This window comes from Choloepus didactylus, chromosome 16 (assembly GCF_015220235.1).
Source record: "Choloepus didactylus isolate mChoDid1 chromosome 16, mChoDid1.pri, whole genome shotgun sequence".
Lineage (NCBI taxonomy): Eukaryota > Metazoa > Chordata > Mammalia > Pilosa > Megalonychidae > Choloepus > Choloepus didactylus.
In genome coordinates this window covers 29,866,896-29,887,328 of record NC_051322.1, presented here as the reverse complement: position 1 = coordinate 29,887,328, position 20,433 = coordinate 29,866,896, and the positions used below count along the sequence as shown (strand labels likewise).

General features: G+C 41.6%; 1 protein-coding gene across 4 annotated transcripts in view; it reads right to left on the bottom strand.

Moving 5' to 3' along the window:
* MRO (maestro) overlaps positions 1–16,752 on the bottom strand; it is a 28,808-nt gene extending 12,056 nt beyond the window's left edge. Inside the window, exons 1-3 of one of the 4 annotated variants that reach the window (XM_037805991.1) lie at positions 16,642–16,752; positions 7,391–7,459; positions 5,174–5,276 (exon numbers count right to left, since the gene is read on the bottom strand). In XM_037805991.1, coding sequence (XP_037661919.1) covers positions 5,174–5,276; positions 7,391–7,404 — 117 coding nt within the window. In that variant the 5' untranslated portion in view covers positions 7,405–7,459; positions 16,642–16,752. Of the gene's footprint in view, positions 1–5,173; positions 5,277–7,390; positions 7,460–9,825; positions 10,246–16,641 lie in introns of those variants that run through there. The other 3 variants (XM_037805992.1, XM_037805990.1, XM_037805993.1) reach the window with 3 other exon arrangements.
* Between the last annotated feature and the right edge of the window lie 3,681 nt (positions 16,753–20,433).

Sequence of the window (20,433 nt, the reverse complement as noted above, 5' to 3'; positions counted from 1 at the left end):
ACTTGATTTTTTTAGTTGCTATTGAAAATGGTATCTTTTTCTTGAGTGTCTCTTCAGTTTGTTCATTTCTAGCATATAGAAACATTACTGACTTATGTGCATTAATCTTGTATCCCGCTACTTTGCTAAATTTGTTTATTAGCTCTAGTAGGTGTATCGTTGATTTCTCAGGGTTTTCTAGATATAAGATCATATCATCTGCAAACAATGACAGTTTTACTTCTTCTTTTCCAATTTGGATGCCTTTTATTTCTTTGTCTTTCCGGATTGGCCTGGCTAGCACTTCCAGCACAATGTTGAATAACAGTGGTGACAGCGGGCATCCTTGTCTTGTTCCTGATCTTAGAGGGAAGGCTTTCAGTCTCTCACCATTGAGTACTATGCTGGCTGTGGGTTTTTCATATATGCTCTTTATCATGTTGAGGAAGTTTCCTTCAATTCCTACCTTTTGAAGTGTTTTTATCAAAAAGGGATGTTGGATTTTGTCAAATGCTTTTTCAGCATCTATTGAGATGATCAATTGATTTTTCCCTTTCGAGTTTTTAATGTGTTGTAATACATTGATTGTTTTTCTTATGTTGAACCATCCTTGCATGCCTGGGATGAACCCCACTTGGTCATGGTGTATGATTTTTTTAATGTGTCTTTGGATTCGATTTGCAAGTATTTTGTTGAGGATTTTTGCATCTATATTCATTAGGGAGATTGGCCGGTAGTTTTCCTTTTTTGTAGCGTCTTTGCCTGGTTTTGGTATTAGATTGATGTTAGCTTCATAAAATGAGTTAGGTAGTGTTCCATTTTCTTCAATGTTTTGAAAGAGTTTGAGTAAGATTGGTGTCAGTTCTTTCTGGAAAGTTTGGTAGAATTCCCCTGTGAAGCCATCTGGCCCTGGGCATTTATTTGTGGGAAGATTTTTGATGACTGATTGGATCTCTTTGCTTGTGATGGGTTGGTTGAGGTCTTCTATTTCTTCTCTGGTCAGTCTAGGTTGTTCATATGTTTCCAGGAAATTGTCCATTTCTTCTACATTATCCAGTTTGTTGCCATACAGTTGTTCATAATATCCTCTTATAATTTTTTTAATTTCTTCAGGATCTGCAGTTATGTCACCTTTTTCATTCATTATTTTGTTTATATGGGTCTTCTCTCTTTTTGATTTTGTCAGTCTAGCTAGGGGCTTGTCAATCTTGTTGATCTTCTCAAAGAACCAACTTTTGGTGATATTTATCCTTTCTATTGTTTTTTTGTTCTCTATGTCATTTATTTCTGCTTTAATCCTTGTTATTTCTTTTCTTGTACTTGGTTTAGGATTGGTTTGCTGTTCATTTTCTAGCTTCTTCAGTTGATCCATTAGTTCTTTGATTTTGGCTCTTTCTTCCATTTTAATATATGCGTTTAGTGCTATAAATTTCCCCCTTAGCACTGCTTTTGCTGCATCCCATAGGTTTTGGTATGTTGTGTTCTCATTTTCATTCGTCTCTATATATTTAGCAATTTCTCTTGCTATTTCTTCTTTAACCCACTGATTGTTTAGGAGTGTGTTGTTTAACCTCCAGGTATTTGTGAATTTTCTAAGTCTCTGATGGTTATTGACTTCTAATTGTATTCCATTGTGGTCAGAGAATGTGCTTTGAATAATTTCAATCTTTTTAAATTTATTGAGGCTTGTTTTATGTCCCAGCATATGATCTATTCTGGAGAAAGTTCCGTGAGCACTAGAAAAGTATGTGTATCCTGGTGATTTGGGATGTAATGTCCTGTAGATGTCTGTTAAATCTAATTCATTTATCAGATTGTTTAGGTTTTCAATTTCCTTATTGGTCTTCTGTCTGGTTGATCTATCTATAGGAGAGAGTGATGTATTGAAGTCTCCCACAATTATTGTGGAAACATCCATTGCTTCCTTTAGTTTTGCCAATGTTTCTCTCATGTATTTTGTGGCACCTTTATTGGGTGCATAGACATTTACGATTGTTATTTCTTCCTGCTGAATTGCCCCTTTTATTAGTATGTAGTGGCCTTCTTTGTCTCTCAAAACATCCCTGCATTTGAAGTCTATTTTATCTGAGATTAATATTGCTACACCTGCTTTCTTTTGGCTGTAGCTTGCATGAAATATTTTTTTCCATCCTTTCACTTTCAGTTTCTTTGTGTCCCTGTGTCTAAGATGAGTCTCTTGTATGCAACATATTGATGGTTCATTTTTTTTGATCCATTCTGCGAATCTGTATCTTTTAATTGGGGAGTTTAATCCATTTACATTCAACGTTAAAACCGTGAAGGCATTTCTTGAATCAGCCATCTTATCCTTTGGATTATGTTTGCCATATTTTTCCCTCTCTCTATTAATATCCTTTATTGTACCCATACCGAATCTCTTTAGTACTGAACCTTTCTCCAAGTCTCTCTGTCCTGTCTTTGTTTCTCTGTCTGTAGGGCTCCCTTTAGTATCTCCAGTAGGGCAGGTCTCTTGTTAGCAAATTCTCTCAGCATTTCTTTGTCTGTGAAAAATTTAAGCTCTCCCTCAAATTTGAAGGAGAGCTTTGCTGGATAAAGTATTCTTGGCTGGAAATTCCTCTCACTCAGAATTTTAAATATATCGTGCCACTGCCTTCTTGCCTCCATGGTGGCTGCTGAGTAGTCACTACTTAGTCTTATGCTGTTTCCTTTGTATGTGGTGAATTGCTTTTCTCTTGCTGCTTTCAGAACTTGCTCCTTCTCTTCTATGTTTGACAGTGTGATCAGTATATGTCTCGGAGTGGGTTTTTTTGGATTTATTCTATTTGGAGTTCGCTGAGCATTTATGATTTGTGTATTTATGTTGTTTAGAAGATTTGGGAAGTTTTCCCCAACAATTTCTTTGAATACTCTTCCTAGACCTTTACCCTTTTCTTCCCCTTCTGGGACACCAATGAGTCTTATATTCGGACGTTTCATATTATCTATCATATCCCTGAGATCCATTTCGAGTTTTTCAATTTTTTTCCCCATTCTTTCTTTTATGCTTTCATTTTCCATTCTGTCATCTTCCAGGTCACTGATTCGTTGTTCAACTTCCTCTAGTCTTGTACTATGAGTGTCCAGAATCTTTTTAATTTGGTCAACAGTTTCTTTAATTTCCATAAGATCATCCATTTTTTTATTTAGTCTTGCAATGTCTTCTTTATGCTCTTCTAGGGTCTTCTTGATTTCCTTCATATCCCGTACTATGGTCTCATTGTTCATCTTTAGTTCTTTGAGTAGCTGCTCTAGGTGTGTCTCTTCTGGTCTTTTGATTTGGGTGCTTGGGCTTGGGTTATCCATATCGTCTGGTTTTTTCATATGCTTTATAATTTTCTGTTGTTTTTGGCCTCGTGGCATTTGCTGAACTTGATAGGGTTCTTTTAGGGTTTGTAGACCAGTTGAAGTCCTTATCTCTAATTTATCAGATCTACAGCTTCGTGGAGTACACTTTCTCTAACTAACCAGCAGGTGGCGTCCACGAGCCACCTGTTCTCCACAAGCCAGATCTCCCCTGCTTAGCCTTTTTGGTGAGTGGGGGAGTGAGTCTTGTGGGGCCCAATTGGTGTCCCAAGCTTGCGTGTGTAGTTGGTGTTGCCTGCCCTGTATGTGGGGCGTGTTTCTGGGCAGTCGGGGAGGGGGGGTGGCCCTAACAATCAAATCTCCCTGATGATCCTAGAGTTTTAAAGCTACTGCAATAGTCTAATCCTTCAGTTCAGTCCTGCCACAGTTTGTCTCTGCCACTGACCCACAAGTCTTTGGTATTGGCGTATGGCTCCTGAGACTTGCAAGTGGGCCCCTCTTCCAGGCTGTGCACCCCGGGTCCTCTGTTGAGGGATGACTGTGCTATGTCACAGGTGAGTGCCTTCCCCCCAGGGCAGTTCTGGGCTGCTGGGCTGTGTTGGGAGGCTCCCAGTCTGCTCAAATGATGGCTGAATGGGGCTCTGTTAATTCACACTGCTCCCCCTTCCCAGCTCTGGGACATTCAGCTGAGGTTGCAGGGAAGGCTAATGTCCACGCCCAGTTTTGTGGTGTGTGCCTGTTATTTGAAGCACTTCCGTCACACTGGGTTGTCTGGGGCAGCTCTGGGCTATGGGGCTGGCGATGGGCAGGAGTGTTTCCTGTCCACCAGGATGGTGGCTGTGAGCGGACACCCCCCTTTTCTTGGGAAGTTGTGTTGTTTAGTGAATTTTCTCAGCCACTGGATTATTGCCTTTTGTCTCAGAGCTCTCTTAGTTCTGCTCTTGACTTGACGTACCCAAATTTCAATTCTTTGAAGCTTTCTGTATTGAGCTTTTTAGAGTAATTGTTTTAGAAAAAGCAAAAAGGATTTAAAAAAAAAAAAAAAAAAAAAACAAAAAAAAAAAACGGCCCTCCTCAGAGATCTAATGGGTTATTGAAATGCTAATAGACAAAGCAACCTGGGCCATTAAGGAAAGGTGCACAGGGCAGAGAGATCAGCCTTGCTTCGGGATTTGCATATGCGCCTCAAGGCCTGATCTCCGCCCTTCCCCTTTCTGTGTTCACCAGAACTCCAAAAATCCTCTGCTTTTATTTTGGAGTTTTTCGTGTTGTTTTTTTTCTATGCCTGTCTCCTCTCTGCTGGGCTGGCTGCTCTCAGAGTCTCTGGTGTCTGGTCTCAGTCTATCTATGGTTGGAGTTTGAATCAGTAGAATGAGTTTCCTATAAGAGCAGCCACTGCAATTCTCCCTTCTCCTTCCTGGAGCTGACAGCCCCTCCTCCCCCGGGACTGAGCCTGGCAGGGAGGGGCGCGGGTCCCCTGGCCGCAAAAACTTACAGATTTCGCTGATCTCAGCAGTTCCACGTTTTCATGAGTGTTGTATGAAGTATGCCCAAAGACAGATTGCTCTGTGGTGTCCAGTCCACGCAGTTCCTGGCTTTTTACCTACTTTCCTGGAGGAGTAACTAAAACATACAGCTCACCAGTCTGCCATCTTGCCCCGCCTCTCCATTCTTTATTTGTATTGTGTTAGCGGCAAGTTAAATTCTTATCTTATAAACATTTTATCCACGTCACACCAACCCTCGTCAAATGTTTTTGGGAAGAAGGAACCTCCGTGGAGTGGGGCCTGGTAAACCGAGACCAAGCAAGCACACACCTTATAAAATAGCTGCAGAAAGGGATGTTAGTTCAGAATATTTTGTATCAAACCTTTGAAAAGAATGACATCACAGACGTCCTTTTCTTCTTGGGTGGGGAGGTGGAGACGGCAAGGGGCTGGCCCGGGCTTCTCCTCTGTCTTTGGCCCATGGAACTGAAAACGCAAAATCATCATATGAGCCCACAAAAACACTTCCAAATCGTCATCACCGACAAACATCATTAGCCCAAGCACCGTGCCAGGAGAGGAAGGCAAAGAAGCAACTTAAGTACAGATGCAAGGGAGGCACACGTTAAAGAAGGGAAGGCAGAAGCACAGATAGCACGTCGGGGTTCCAGTGGGGAGGCAACGTGGCTGGAGTAGGTGACATTAGGGCAGCGGTAGTTAGGGTTACAGTAGCCCTAGTAAACAGATCAAGATAGTAGGAGAGTCGTAGAAGAGAAGGCTATAAGAGGTAGTTCAGGGCCAGCTGTGGAGGACTTTGTGAGGAGATTAAATTGTATTTTGTAGGCTTTTGTTTGTTATTTTGTCTTATAGGAGAAATGACAGACAAGCAGCTGCAGTGGTTATCAACCCTGGGTGCATCAGCATCATCTAAGAAACTTTTTTAAAGCCCCAACCTCCTGCCCACATTCCAGAACAGGCCAATAGTTATTTCTGAGGCAGGCCCAGGCATCCATACTGTTTAAAGCTCCCAGAGTGATTCCAACAGGCAGCTGCTAAAGCAGAGTGGCCACCGGCCCTCGTTTGCCCAGGACTGAGAGGTTTCCCAAAACACGGAACCTTCAGGGCTAAGACCGGGAAAGTCCCAGGCAAACGGGAAGAGTTGGTCACCCTACTGAGTGAATGTGAGCATGGAATTTATTTAAATGCAGGTAGCTGACAGAGTTCAAAAACACTCTGCTTTTGAACACTGGACTCTGACATGGAGGTGAACGGAGATTTGCTTCCCATGCCATCTTGCACCCCAAGTGGGTCCAGAGCACCCCCTATCTGGAAGGGTGCATGAAGACACCCTCTGAGCCCTAGCCCCAGCCCCTATTTCTCCTTCCTCTAGCCAACAGACCTCCCTCAACCACTGACATGGCGGGACCAAAAACAAACAAACAAGAAAACCAAGACAATTGCAACCCCACAATTAGCAAGTTTCTCTTTACATTTGTTATTTGATTTAACCAAGATTTTCCTTATTTGATTGAAGGCATTCTCTTGGGCTTTTACAGTTAACCCTGTGGGACTCACACTTGAGGGTGCCTTGGGAACAATGGGGACTGGTTATACCACAGCTTCCAGGCCCCCAACTCAGAGATTCTGATTCTGCACATCTGGGGTGGGGCTGGACCATTTATATTCCTAACAAGCTCCCAGGTGATGCTGATGCCACTGGTCCAGGGACACACTTTGAGAACTAGTGCATTAAGAGAAAGAAACCACAGCATGGCTATGTCATTTCTCTCCAGAATAAAGGGATTAAAAAATTCACATTGAGGCAAAAAACATGCTCGGTCGTTTCTTGCTAGGGTTTTCTTCACACAACCTTATGTTTCAATAGAACCTGCTGCTCCTCAGGTCGAATACTCTAGATCAGAGCTGACAGGTACCTGAAGACAGGCACAGATAACTTAAAAGAAGCAAAGCTCCCTCAAGCTGCAGGCTGCTTACAAAGAAGGCACAGACTTCATTGAAAAACAGCTGGTGCCTCTGTTTGAGGCATAAGAAAATCATACCTGAAAGCTTCTCCCCATTGGGAAGGAAAACAAACCTGCTACTTGGTTCTTTAAGTTCAACTTCTCTTGCAAGATTAGCACAGCAGCTAAGGGCTTTAGCCATCCCAGGGCTTCAGAAGCCAAGCAGCCTGCCTAGTCACATCTTAATAGACATGTCTAAAAAGGAGGGGCATGAGCATGGAAGATTCAGGAACCATGTGGTTAGATACAGAGACACCCAGGGTTCACCTCTAGCTCACCACCTTGGCCCCCATCACAAGAAAAACAACTGTGACCTACTCTGATCTCACGGGGTGTTGGGGCTCATCTCAATCTTTGATGCAGGAAAAGCAAAGCCTTCTCAAGGGATTGGCTTGGCCTCCTGCATCAGAATCCCTGGGGGTGATTTTTAAACTCCAGCTCTACCCCAGCATTATTGGATCAGAAGTTCAGGGAGTGTTAGGCCTGAGAACTGCATTGTTTTACAAACTTGCCAAGTGATTCTGCCACACATGCTGCACTAGAAATTAAATAATCCCAGAACTGGCATATTCCACTAACCTGAGGCCATGCATCAGTTGAGACTCAGATGGAGAGAACAGGCCCCCAGAGCCAGAGGAGGAGCTGAGGCTGATGGAGTGAGAAGAGCATGTCAGAGTCATTGCAGAGAACAGGAGATTGTTTGCTAGCCTATGTTTGTGAAGCACATTGGATTTCATCTTCACAATAAAATTAAGATTGCATTGATCCATACAGCTATGATTTCTGCACTTTTCTAGTATGATATTCTTAAAGAAAAAGTTTCCTTGAAAATTAAAGCAAAATAAAAATTAATTCAAGACCACAAAGCCCCTCATCTGGGGTGTCATGCCTCTTGAGCTGTCAGCTTGTGAAGGACTCCCACATCCTACCTGCTACCCTTCCTGCCTGCAGAGGCCTCTCTTCTCCTTTCCAAAAAATTAAATTCTTTAGACCCAATCCAATCCAAGGATAATTCCCACCTGTTGCAATGTAGGACCTCAGAGAGGAAAGTTTTAAACAAATTGCTCATGAATACAGTACACAGATTTAAAGATTTCTTTGCTGTTCTAACTCCACCCCCAAGACCACTCACCTCAAAACAGCTCTTCTTTGCTACTAGAGGTAGAGTTATGGTGGGCATCTGTGGTCACCACTGCTGCCTATTCTGGTATGACCAAGGCCAGGAGGCCACCTGGCCATGTGAAGCAAAGCCATAACTATGCTTGTAGGTCCCTTCATCTGTGTGTATCCTTCAGCACATGCTTCTTCCTCTGGGCTCGGGGTCAAAGGCATCATGTACTTTATGAGCATGTTACTGCCCCCGTCTTCCTGGATGACACCATCCCCAAGACCCCGGAGCCTGCCTTCATTGTGGTGTTGCAGTTCTTGCTGCGAGTTCTCTGACTGCTCTTACTGAACAAGACATGATTTGGGGGTAACTTAGATGACTGTTTTGTGCTTCATGGTGATTCCCAGATGCCTTTGCAAATTTAAATTCTCCTGACCTCAATATATTGGGTTTACAATCAATAATCCTTTCACATACTGGAACCAAAAGGTATATTATGAAGGCCAAGATTACAAAACATCTTGATCTTCTCCTTTACCCTCATCTGTAAAATGAGGGGAAGAAATAGATTTCCAGCAATCCTTGCAACACTGAAATTATTAATGATAATAATATTAAGAGCTACCATTTACTTTTATATGCTAGGCACCAGATAAAGCACAGATAAAGTTATATACACTGCAACAGAAGCTGCTTACCTGACTACCCCTTAACCAACTTGCCAGGTTAACTGTGATGTTCTAGGCTCTCTGTGAATTATACCAACCAATGCTTGTGGCTGATAATACCCACTTCTACTTCTATTCCACCAGTTGAGTTACATACTCATCAAGTATCAATTTATAACAGCTGTACTTGTTAACATAATTGTGCAATTTAAATATATCTAAAACCTGATGAAAGATGAGTGTACAGAGAAAGGAAGTTGTTTCTGTGAAAGCAAGATTGAACATTTTGGAAAGACTCAAGAATGGGAAACTGCTAAAGAAGAATTAGGTGTGGACAGTAAAGGTTTAGAAAAGAAGTCTTATAATCTGGAATGATTCTGCAGAAAGTGGCTTTACACATCTTACCAAGTGTCTTTAAGTTCTCATTACATTTAAAGAAACCAAAACTAGAACTCATAGATGAAGTATTATGTGTGTGTCTTACACAAAAAAAGACAAGTCAAAAAATTCCAACTAGTAGAATCAAATTCAAAGAAAATGCCATGTCCCTACATTAAAAATTGGGAAACTATATATTTTAAGGTAAAAATAAAATATTTGAGATAAGCACTATCTTTTTTGATTCTCTGCTTTAACCAGCTTTTTTTTTCTTTTTTCGTAAACTCTCCAAAGTCCAGGCCCAATTCCTCAAATAAGAAGAATTACTATATTTAATCCCCAGAATAATCTTGAGAAGTAGGTTTAATTATCCCCATTTTAAAGAAGAAACTGGGGCTGAGTATTGTTAAGCTCATCCAAAATCACATAGCTAGTACTGGTAGGGCACAGTTTCACACTCCAGAATCTATACTTTCGATCTCTGTGTAATAAACCTCATATCCAGCACCTGTGCAATGTTTGCATGGTGGCCAAGTAGGGACACACAGGTAGACACTCGAGTTTGAGGCATCAATCAATATCTTGACTTCAGTCCCGTCCTCTTCTGCCCTTTGCTGACTTAAAATAATAATCAGACATCTATTGATTCATTCACCTGGTTTGTGGGGGGAAAAAAATTGGCTCCATGACCAAGGTTCAGTTTTACAAAGAGAACACCAGATAACTCCACCCTTAGGATTCGACTCTCTTGGATACTAGCGACCCAAGTGACATTGCAGAAAGGATTTGGGAATCTCAAGTAAACCGAGGACTTCTCCCGCTGTAGAGCCCGGGCTGCGCGGGGCTGCAGCTCCTCTTACCTGCGGCCTGGCGGGCGGCGGTCACGTGGGGAACCGCTGCCCGGGGGATGGAGAGCTGGTCCTGGGCAGCTCCGGAAGCTGCTGTCCCGGGGCGGTAGCCAAATGGGATGACTCAGCGAAAATTTCCCAGCCCAGAATTCTTATCATAGACGAGGAATCAGAAGGTGAACTAAGGTCTATTCAAGATAACGGGTCGGCACAGAGTGTTGGGAAGTGAGAATCATAGGGAAAAAATCAAAGGGTCTGTGGTTTTGAGTGGAGGGGGAGGGTATTACCCTCGTATGATACCCACAAGGTTGTTCCAGATGGGCACAGGCATCACTTGGACCCATTACTTCCAAAAACTATGCTGAAAAGTTTTCCCTTCTCTCCCTTGCTGTGCCTTCCCTTTATTCTTTTCTTATTCCCCGAGTTTGGCTAACTTTCTAAGGAAAGAACCGCATTTCTTAGTGAGCATCTTCCCCTTCACTAAATGAAATGTCCCTGCCCAGCGCAATTCCACCTGGCGGCCACTAGATGGCGGCATCACTCAATGGTCGGAATGCAAGCAGCCTTTGCACACAGCCGCAGCTGCAGGCGCCTCCTTCCATAATCCTGTTAGAGCAGGATAATCTAACGATGGGACACTGTTCCGTGCCAAGCAGCTTCATTGTGACTGATTGTTGCACCAACAACTAGAGCTTTAACGGTTGACGCCCCTTCCTGCTCAACAAACACCATATGTCCTAAAAAAAAAGCCATTTAAGCTTTCAACAATATAAGGGATTTATTGGTTGAAAAACACAAAACTCGAAAAACCAGGGCATTCCAGCACCTGCGAAACTTGGGAGCTTCTGCCCCCTCATTATTCCTCCTTCTCTGGGCCCTCTGACCACAGCAGGCTTAAGCCTATTTATCGATTGTTTATTGTTTGTTCCTGTGTTGGGTACCATGGGTAATATGTCCTACAGGGGGGACAAAGTTCTTTTCAAAGATCTATGGGCTTATTGCTATGCTAATAGATAACATTTATTGCATGCGAATATGTGCCAGAAATTTTGGTAAATATTACATAGTTTAACTTATTCTATTCTTAACCACAAACCTAGGTAAGTACTCTTATGATTTCCATTTGAAGGATGGGGAAGCTGAGGCACGAAGAGATTACTTTGCCAAAGATCATGCAGCTAACTAGTCACAGGGTTAGAATGAACCAGGCTAATGTTGGAGTTTAGACTCTTAGTGACAATGCTATGGAGTGGATGAGTTTAGGAAATGAAATATAAACCAAAGAAGAAACCAAAGGAGAAATTCATTAGAGTAGTGGGTTAAAAGAAAAAAAAAAGGGACAGGTGAGAACAGAGGGAAAGAAAAACGATGCTCCTGAGAAAATAAAAAGGATGAGGCAAAAAGAAAAAAAAGTGAAAAAATCTCTTTGGATTTGGCTAAAAGGGCAAGATTGGTGCCCTCTAAGAATGCAATTTCAGTAGAGTAATGGAGAAAGGAAGCAAGACTGAAAGGCTAAGAGAGTACGTGGAAAGAGGAAATTGAGATGTCTTTACTGCAAAAGGGAGGCAATAAATAGACTAGAAGACACAACAAGGTCAAGCAAAGGCATTTTGGTTTTCCTGTGTGCCTTTTAAAGTAGAAAAACCAGCCTGGGATGCTTGGCAGAAGTTGAGACGGAGACCTGTTACTGGACCAAGGCAGTGGATTCTTTTGCCCGATGTGCTCAAATGACCAGTTTCTGAGACACTGGGTTTCAAAGAGAGAAGTTTTATTGCTAGGCACAAAGCAGAACAGGTGGGTCCAAAATCTGTCTCCCCGAACTGCAGTAATTCTGATAGTTTTAAAGCATCAAAAGATGGGCAGGTTTTAGGATAATGAGTACAATGGCCCAGGATGATATAATTAGAAATGATCTAATTATCGAGCATGTGCAGATTGATGACATGCTTAGTCAAAGAATGTATGTAAAGAAAATGGCAGCCTTAATATTATGATGGGCATAATTTTTTTTGTATTATAATGAGGTATAGGTGATTTGTAGGTTAAAGTCTAAGCTACTGCGCATGTAAGGTGGGCCCATTTTGGTTAGAACCAGCTTCAGTTATCAAGATAACTTTGTACTTGGGGTGGGTTAGTTCTGGGCTGACCCAAGACTCTTCATTAATAAACATTAGGGGCTGTCTTTAGTGATCATAAGACTTTGAAGTAAAAAAACTGGATAAATGGATACAAGTGACAGTTAGTCACAAGGTTTTTACAATCACAAGGGCACAAGATAAAAGCTATACAATCATTATCAGAGATCAAGGCAGCTGGATTATAGTCAGGTTTCAGGTATTCCCCTCTGTCTGCTCTAATAGACCAGAAAGTAAAAAGGAATATCTATTTATTGATTCAGTAATCACAATCAGTCCTTAAATCCTAACTTCTCAGTTACAGACCTAAGGTGTAGGTGGTGGAAGTTGTGAAACATAGAATAGGATGTGGGAATGGAAAGATCAAGGGCTCAATGGCAAAGGTCAACTTTGGAGAAAAGTTAGAAAGATATCTCCCTTTTTGTCTGAAACTGAGAGACAACCATGGAGATGGAGATACGTTAGGAAGAAAATGAAAGGGACGAGCAAATTCAATTTACCCAAGTAGCCTTAGTCTTTTCAGTAAAATCAGAGGTGGGTTAGCTGCCAAGAGTGGGAATAAAGTCTAAGAGGACATGATCCCTGTACTGAACTAATCCGTGTAGTGTTTAGAATGACCAAAACTCAGTTAAAATTAAGCCAGGCAAGAGAGGAGACTGGAGAAGGGAAATCTATGCAAAATCTCACTTGTGAGCCAGAACTGAAATTTATCCTCACTACATGAACAGAACACAACAGATAAACAGATAAACTATAAAGATATATTCTATAAAGTTTTTTTTTAACTCCGGTTTTAAGACTTATACAAAGAAATAGTGTTTTCCCCATTTGCCCAATGGCGGAGAAGTTTTCCTGTTTAGCTTAAAGCCACAGAGAAAATCCAGGGCAGAGCCAGTACTGGTGGTTATTGTGATCCAACTTCAGCTTTATTAAACACTTCTCACAGAGGACATGGTCTTAACTAATGGGCTCAGCCAAGTCCCAGGCACAGCACACACTTGGAAGAAAGAATCTAAACCAGGACACATATGCCCAAGAGAATCCAAGATTCTCCTTATGTGGCTTAGGCCACAACACAGTTCTTCTGGGAATTAGAGAGGAAGTTCCTTTGCTAATTTGATTGCAACATATAAATATACTGATGACCTGATGTCCTTAAATGTCACGTCATAATTATTTAATTGTTCAAAACTCTGTTTTCATTCTCAATTAAGATGTCCTTATTGTCAGAAGTCTGCTGGGGCTGTTGCAACTGCAAAATCACAGAGGGTGCTCAATTAATCTGCACTACTGATAAAAAAAAGCAACAGGCAGAGCTCAGTAAACCCCTCACTTTTGATTTAGACTTGGGAAAAGAGGACAAATGGCAGTTACCAGGTTTCCCTTTAGTCTTAGGATTTTCAGAAAAGCCTTCTGTGATCATGCATTTTCTAACCAGGAAACTTGTCTACAAGGGATCATTTTTACTTTCCTCACTTGCATCTTCTTTTAGGCAATATACCAAGCTAGGCCATACCCCTTCTTGATTTTCACTTACAAAAAAAAAGAAATAAATCTGTCACCTCCTCTGCCACAGATCAGGAGTACCAACTTCTTGTCCATTCATTCTTCATACTTGAAATGTTTATTGAGATTTGGACAAGGCACCGTGCTCAGCAGGTGGGGGCAGCTAGCAGACTGTTCTCCCAAGGAAAAGCGACCAGGAGGGGAGCTCAGAATGGGTCTTAAGTATCCATATCTAAAGGTAGGAATTAATAGGTGCCATAGAGGGGAATTGATAAAGAGCTCTGGGAGTCCAGGGACAGAGACTATCAGGAAATCCTCCACAAAGGAAGGAGCATATGGACACGGGCTTACAGAGAATGTGTATTGAACATGGAGAGGCAGAGGAAAAGGTATACTAGGAGGTAGGGTAGCAGGGGCTTGGAGGTCATAAAACCATGGCTGGTTTTGAGAAGGGAACCTAGTACACAGGTTGCAGAGAGTTTGGACGGGTTAACAGGGGCAAGATGCTGGAGGGTCTGAAATTATTCTATTTATAGGCAGCAGGGAGTCATTAAAGATTTGTGAGCACTCATGAACACCTCTGTGTAGGCAGGAGCCTTCATATATTCCTAAGAAAAATTTGATATTTGGATCCCTTCACAAAGGATCATCTGACCCCATGGCTCCCAAACACCAGTGTTGAACTTATTGCAAAAGAATCGCTTGGGGAACATGTTAGACATACAGACTGATTCAATAGGCCAGGGAAGCCCTGGGGTCTCCCAGGTGGTTCTGCCACCAGCTGGGCTTAGGACCCATTTCCATGTGCAGGAAACACACATAGCCAAGAGCAATTCACATCATCTCAGATGAACTGTGAGTTGAATTCCAACTCTCTGTGACTTTCACCCATCAATTCCACTTCATTAAAATTAATTTTTCTAATGTCTGTCTCTCCTATTAGAATTTTCCCTCAGGGCCATGCCACCTTGTCTTGGTAACTCTGGTGCCCGGCAGAGGGCTTGGCTGCCAGTAGGACCTCAATGAGGTTTGTTAAATGAATAAATCAAAGCTTAAGTCTCTTCCTTAGGACCATCCATGCCCCTCTAATTCCTCCTTCATATGATAACTCCATCACATGGTTCTTAAGGGAAATAGATACAGTAGCAGCAAGCAGATGAGATGGGAGAGGGGATTAAAGACAGAAAGATCAATGGAAAGATCATCATGGGGAGAGGTAATAGCAGTGGATGGTCTTGTCCCCCACTGCAGCCTTGGAGAACCCCATGAATGCCCCGAATATTGGACCAGCAGAGGGGAACGTAAGATCGTGCCATGAACCGGTTAAGGCAGGCAAATCCTGAGCCAACCACGCAAAGCCTGGCCACCCTCAGTGGGGCAGGCACGGCCAGGGCAAGCTCTTTACAAGGCAGTTGTGCCAGATGAGAAAATGGGGGTGCCGCACCGGCTACCCCTAGGCTCCACAAGAAACAGGGAAATGAAAATCCACCTCAGGCTTCAGACTTCTCCACACTCCACGATGAGGAGTCAAGAGGCTATTTTTCATTCTTGACATTATTAGTGAAATACATTCTCAAATATGTTTTTCTATTTTAAGACAACCCTTAGAAGAATAAAAATAGGACATATGACTTCCAAATCACTAGAGGAATAAAAAGATCAAAGAGAACTCAATCATTATGAACCAGAGAGGAAACAGCAAGAAACTAGATGAAACCAGGGAATCTAAATTAATAGAAGTCCAACCTATATATGCAATAAATATGAAAACATTGAAAAGTTGGTTCATATCTAAAATAAAATAATAGTTAGGTTAAAATAAGGGGACTGGCAAACAAACCATACAAATATATACAGAAAGTATGATTACGAATATTTTTAATGGAGAAAAGGTTAGGATCTCATTTTAAATGAAAAAAGGGTATATCTATACTATACATACATAGCATGTCTGCTATTTATTCATTCCATAATTATTGATTGTCATCTCTGTGCAAAGCACCAGACTTCAGGAGGAAAAATATACATACATGATTTTGCAAGTCAGCAGTTGGAGATGTAAGCACCAAGGAAGGGTATGAACTAGAAAAGGGTATATGAGAGTTGTCAGTGCATTTATGTTATTTAAGCCATGGAAATTATGAGATCACCTGTGTTGAAAATCGAGAGAATAAAGGCCAGGACTAAGGTCCATGGACCATCAGCACCTACAGAGAGGTTAGAGAGGAGACAAACCCAGCCAAGGAGACAGACCCACCAGAGAGAGCAGAGTGTTAGAGACATAGGAGAAAACCCAGGAGAAGGTTGGGTCACTGAAGCCGGGAGAAGAGTGTTTCAAGAAGGAAGACGTGAACAACTGTGCCAGACGCTGTCGAGAATTCAAAATAGGAGAGGACAGACGTGTCCATTTTACCTGGCAAATGGAGATCACTGACAACCTTAACAGTGGGGGTGGGAGTGAAGAGACAGAAACCAAATTGGAGCAATTCAAGAAAAAATAGGAGATGAAAAGGTGGAGCCAACTCTTGAAAAACTAGGGAAAAGGGGAAAGACATTACTTGTTTGCAGTGGCCATCTCAGACCCTTCCACAAACCACCCACACTGCTAGCGCAAGCTCCCTTTCTCAAATTTCACGCCACATGTGAGTTGGCCTCCCACTCCGTTACATAGGTGTGTTTGCTTTAATATGAAAGCTATGGTCTTTTTGCTTTTAACTTTTGATTAAAATAGATGCAGTGGGAAAAAGCACCAAGGTTATCCCTCTGCTTCCAATACCCCCTGGAAGCAGGAGCTTCCTGTGGCCTTGGTCCCTCACACCCAGGTGGAGAATTGGATGGAAGGCTCTACAGGGCTCTAAACTCTATGTACCAACTCTGCGAACAAAAGGCTGCTCCCGGCAGTTTTCTCAACCAGCCCACCATCCAGCTCCCCTGCCTTCAATTTCCCTGACTTCAGCACTTGACAGTATTCTTAGTACCAGAATGCAAAACTAAGTTCATGCATAAACATCTTCCCTACCTGAGACACGAATTACCATCACCAGTACCCTCCCTCTAAAAAAGACACATGAACTTGTATAAACATGTTTCAGCCCAACTGGCTAACTGTACAGCAAACAATCAGTTGTGTTAAACTACATGCTTACTCTGACCTATTGAATCCAGAAAATGTTCTGTGCTGCCTTACCTGGGCTAGTCAATGAGTTGCCCAGCACAGCTGGCTTCTGCCTCCGTGCTCATCCCGATGGAAGGCAAATGTAACTAAATCCAGGAACGTTCCTGTCCTTTAAACAGGCTTGGGGCTCACAGTAAGGCTGTGTTTTGTCCTTGAAGATAAAACATAGAACAGATTAGTTTTATCACAAGAGGGAAATACATAATAAGACCTTTTTAGGCTATCTGCCTCTAATGATTGCTACAGATACATTACAGGCTGTGCAGTTTTACAGACTTTTCAGATTCTCACGTTGGTTTCTTGTTGCTGCAAGGGCCCAGTAAATAAAGCTTACAAATGCAGAACTGTATTAGTAAACAGCATATGGGGAGCCAAATCAGTCCCACAGATGTGACTTCATGAAATTTCCTCTTTGCTTTTAACATTTCAACATGTTCTTCTGCTATTTGTCATTTTATCCACAACCCTGGGAGTTAGGAAAGGGGATTGGTCTCATGCCTCCGTGACATGTAGGGAAACTGCAGGGCCGAGTGAGGAGAGGACTTGCCCACGGTTTCAAAGCTGATTAATAAGACTGGGACCTAAGTCTTCAGCTTCCTCTCCTGCGGGCCACCCAAAGTTGTAGATGCTCTGTCACTCACCTCCAAAGGCAGCCCCTTACTCTCTGTGGCCTTCCTTTCTCCCATCCCTTTTACCTTTTCTCACCTTGTTTTCTCTGCCCTTCCCCTACCTTCCTTGTCTGTATTTTAGGTTTCTTGCTGAACATTGCTTAGCATGTTCTTTTCTCTTAAACTAACCATGGTCTCAAGATCATATTTGTTTTTCTTCCAATTTTATGTTCCAGGAAAATCCCACCGAGTGATCAAGTCTATCTTTAATCCTATAATTCCAGCCTCCCACTGTAACTCCATCACAGCATTGCTATACCATTACCAATATTGTTCATTTAATTCCTCCAGGCAGGAGCAAAAGAAGGCAATTTTATCAGCACTTAAGTGCTCAAGACCCAACTGTTCGGGTTTTAGATGCCCTGGACCAGAGCAGCTTCTTCTCTCACTTGCTGATCTCCCTTCCTTCAAGGCGCATTAGATCTTCCCAGAAGGGAAGGGAAGGGAGGCCAAATGCGAATCACCCAATTTTACCCATCGGGAAATTTTTTTTATAGCTTTTAAGTATCCCTGTTTTCATTCTTTCTTATAACCCCCAGTAGGTAAAAGTTGACACAACTTAAGACAACACAATGAGTTTTAGAGCTTAAAAATCAAGCAGTTTGAGTTCACACTTCAGTTAGAGATATGAACAAAGCTGATCTGGTTAGGACTAAGGCAAATCAGGCCAAAGGGTAAAGGACAATACTGACTGTGTGTTAAAACTTCGACTTCTGTGTGACACCAAAGGAAGAGATGTTTATTTGGTTCAGGATCTATTTTTCTGTAGCACACTAAATAATTTAACTTGTATGGTCAGTTTATTCAAACAGCATAATTATATGGAACTTTGAATAGAAACTGAGATCTGGTAGGTTTGTACAGGTTAGTGGGAATCCCAATACATCCCAAAATAATTTCGGCAGAGAATAAAAATGTATTTGCAGGGCCCCCCTGAGGAACTGGGGAAAAATGCGGAAATGTTGGACTTCCCCACCTGGGCTATTACTGATATTCTCACAAACAGTGGGGACTACCAATTTGGTAGGCCAAACCCTCAATCTTGGGGCTTACCCTTATGAAGGTTGTTACTACAAAGGAGAGGCTAAGCCTACTTATAATTTGCCTAAGAGTCACCCCCAGAGAACCTCTTTGTTGCTCAGACGTGGCCTCTCTGCTCAAAGCCCACCAGGCAGGTAAACTCATTGCCCTTCCCCCCTACATGGGACTTGACTCCCAGGGGTGTAAGTCTCCCTGGCAACGTGGGACATGACTCTCGGGGATGAGCCTGGACCCAGCATCATGGGATTGAGAAAATCTTCTTGACCAAAACGGGGAAGAGAAAAGAAACAAAATAAAGTTTCAGTGGCTGAGAGATTTCAAATGGAGTTGAGAAGTCACTCTGGAGTGTTTTCTTATGAGCTAAATAAATATCCCTTTTTAGTTTTTAGTGTGTTGGAATCGCTAGACAGAAATACCTGAAGCTGTCAAACTGCAACCCAGTAGCCTTGATTCTTAAAGATGAGTGTATAACTAGATAGCTTACATGGTGTGACCGTATGATTGTGAAAACCTTGTGGCTCACACTCCCTTTATCCAGTGTAGGACAGATGAGTAGAAAAACGGGGATAAAAATTAAATGAAAAATAGGGTGGGTTGGGGGGGATGGAATGTTTTAGATGTTCTTTTTTTACTTTTTTTTTTTTGGCGTAAGGAAAATGTTCAAAAATTGATTGTGGTGATGAGTGCACAACTATATGATGGTGCTGTGAGCAATTGTACACTGTGGTTGATTGTTGGGTATGTGAATATATCTCAATAAAACTGTATTAAAAATAATAATAAAAAATTAAAAAAATAAAAATAAATCAAGCACTTTGTCTGTCAAACTTGATGTCTGTAGTTACAATCTTTTTTTGGAGGAAAAGTTGACAGTATCTACCAAGAGTCCAGCTGCATATGCAACAGAACTCTGTAGTTTTGTTGATAGTCATTTACCCAGGGCCATCGCTAGTCTATATAGTACTTTTATGCAAATTAGAAAAAGGAGTCCCTTCCTCAAGACATTTTTTATCTATCTGCCAGAAAATTATCACAGTAAATATTCAAATCTATGATGTGTACAAATGTGACTGGTGCCCCCTCAGATAAGGCAACTTGGTACAGTGCACAACACATACAACTGTATGTGTTAGCCCCACTTACCTTATGAATATGTGTGAAAGAGGATGTCAAATATATGTAAAAGGGTGTTCATTGAAACTTTATTTGTTACAGCAAATTCTTGTTGTAAATGTCCATCAGCATAAGGCAGATTAAATAAATAAATTAGGATACCTTTATACAACAGGATACTAGGGCACATTATAAAAAGAATATGGTAGATCCATATGTTCTGATACAAATTGATGTTCGAAGTACATTATTAAAGTTAAAAAGAAAAGCAAGGTACAGAGCACAGTATAGTATAATTATATTTATACAAAATTTTAAAAAGAAATACAGAATATCTGAGAAGATATTCAAGAAATCATGAACAGGAGTTTCCTGGAAACAGAGAAATTGGGGGAAGAAAGAAGCTTGTAGTTCAAAAGTATACTTTTCTGTATTGTTTGAATTTTCTTACAAAAACAACTGGGATTATCTAAATGGGAAGATTATAGGTCTTTTAAAATTTTCTTTTCCTTATACTTTTCAGCATTAAAAACACACACACACACGGACAACTAAGAAGGATTTTTAAACTCTTGTGCACATCCCCAACATAACACACTGAAGAACAGCCCAAGTTTCTTGATAGCAGTGGGGCTGGGGGTGGGGGGCTGAGGGGCGGGAGGCGCTGGCAAATTCCACGCTGTGCCTCTGTTCCCTTAGGGTGTTTTCACCTTTGGATTCTTGTTTCTGAAAATTCATTTATTTGTTAGGCAATTAAAATATGTAAACATAAAACAAGAGCATCATTAAGCTCACTTTCTTTCATTAATTGAATTCTGGTTGAGTGTAAACTCAGTCCAGTCAGAGTTGCCCATCAATTAAAGAAAAAAAAAAAACAGGAAGCTGTTCAAAAGCTGCTAATCGCAAGCTTCCTTCATTTTACAGGCCCCTTAGAGAAAAGGGTATTCTAGCTTTTTACTTGTTCTTAAAATTTAAACCACGG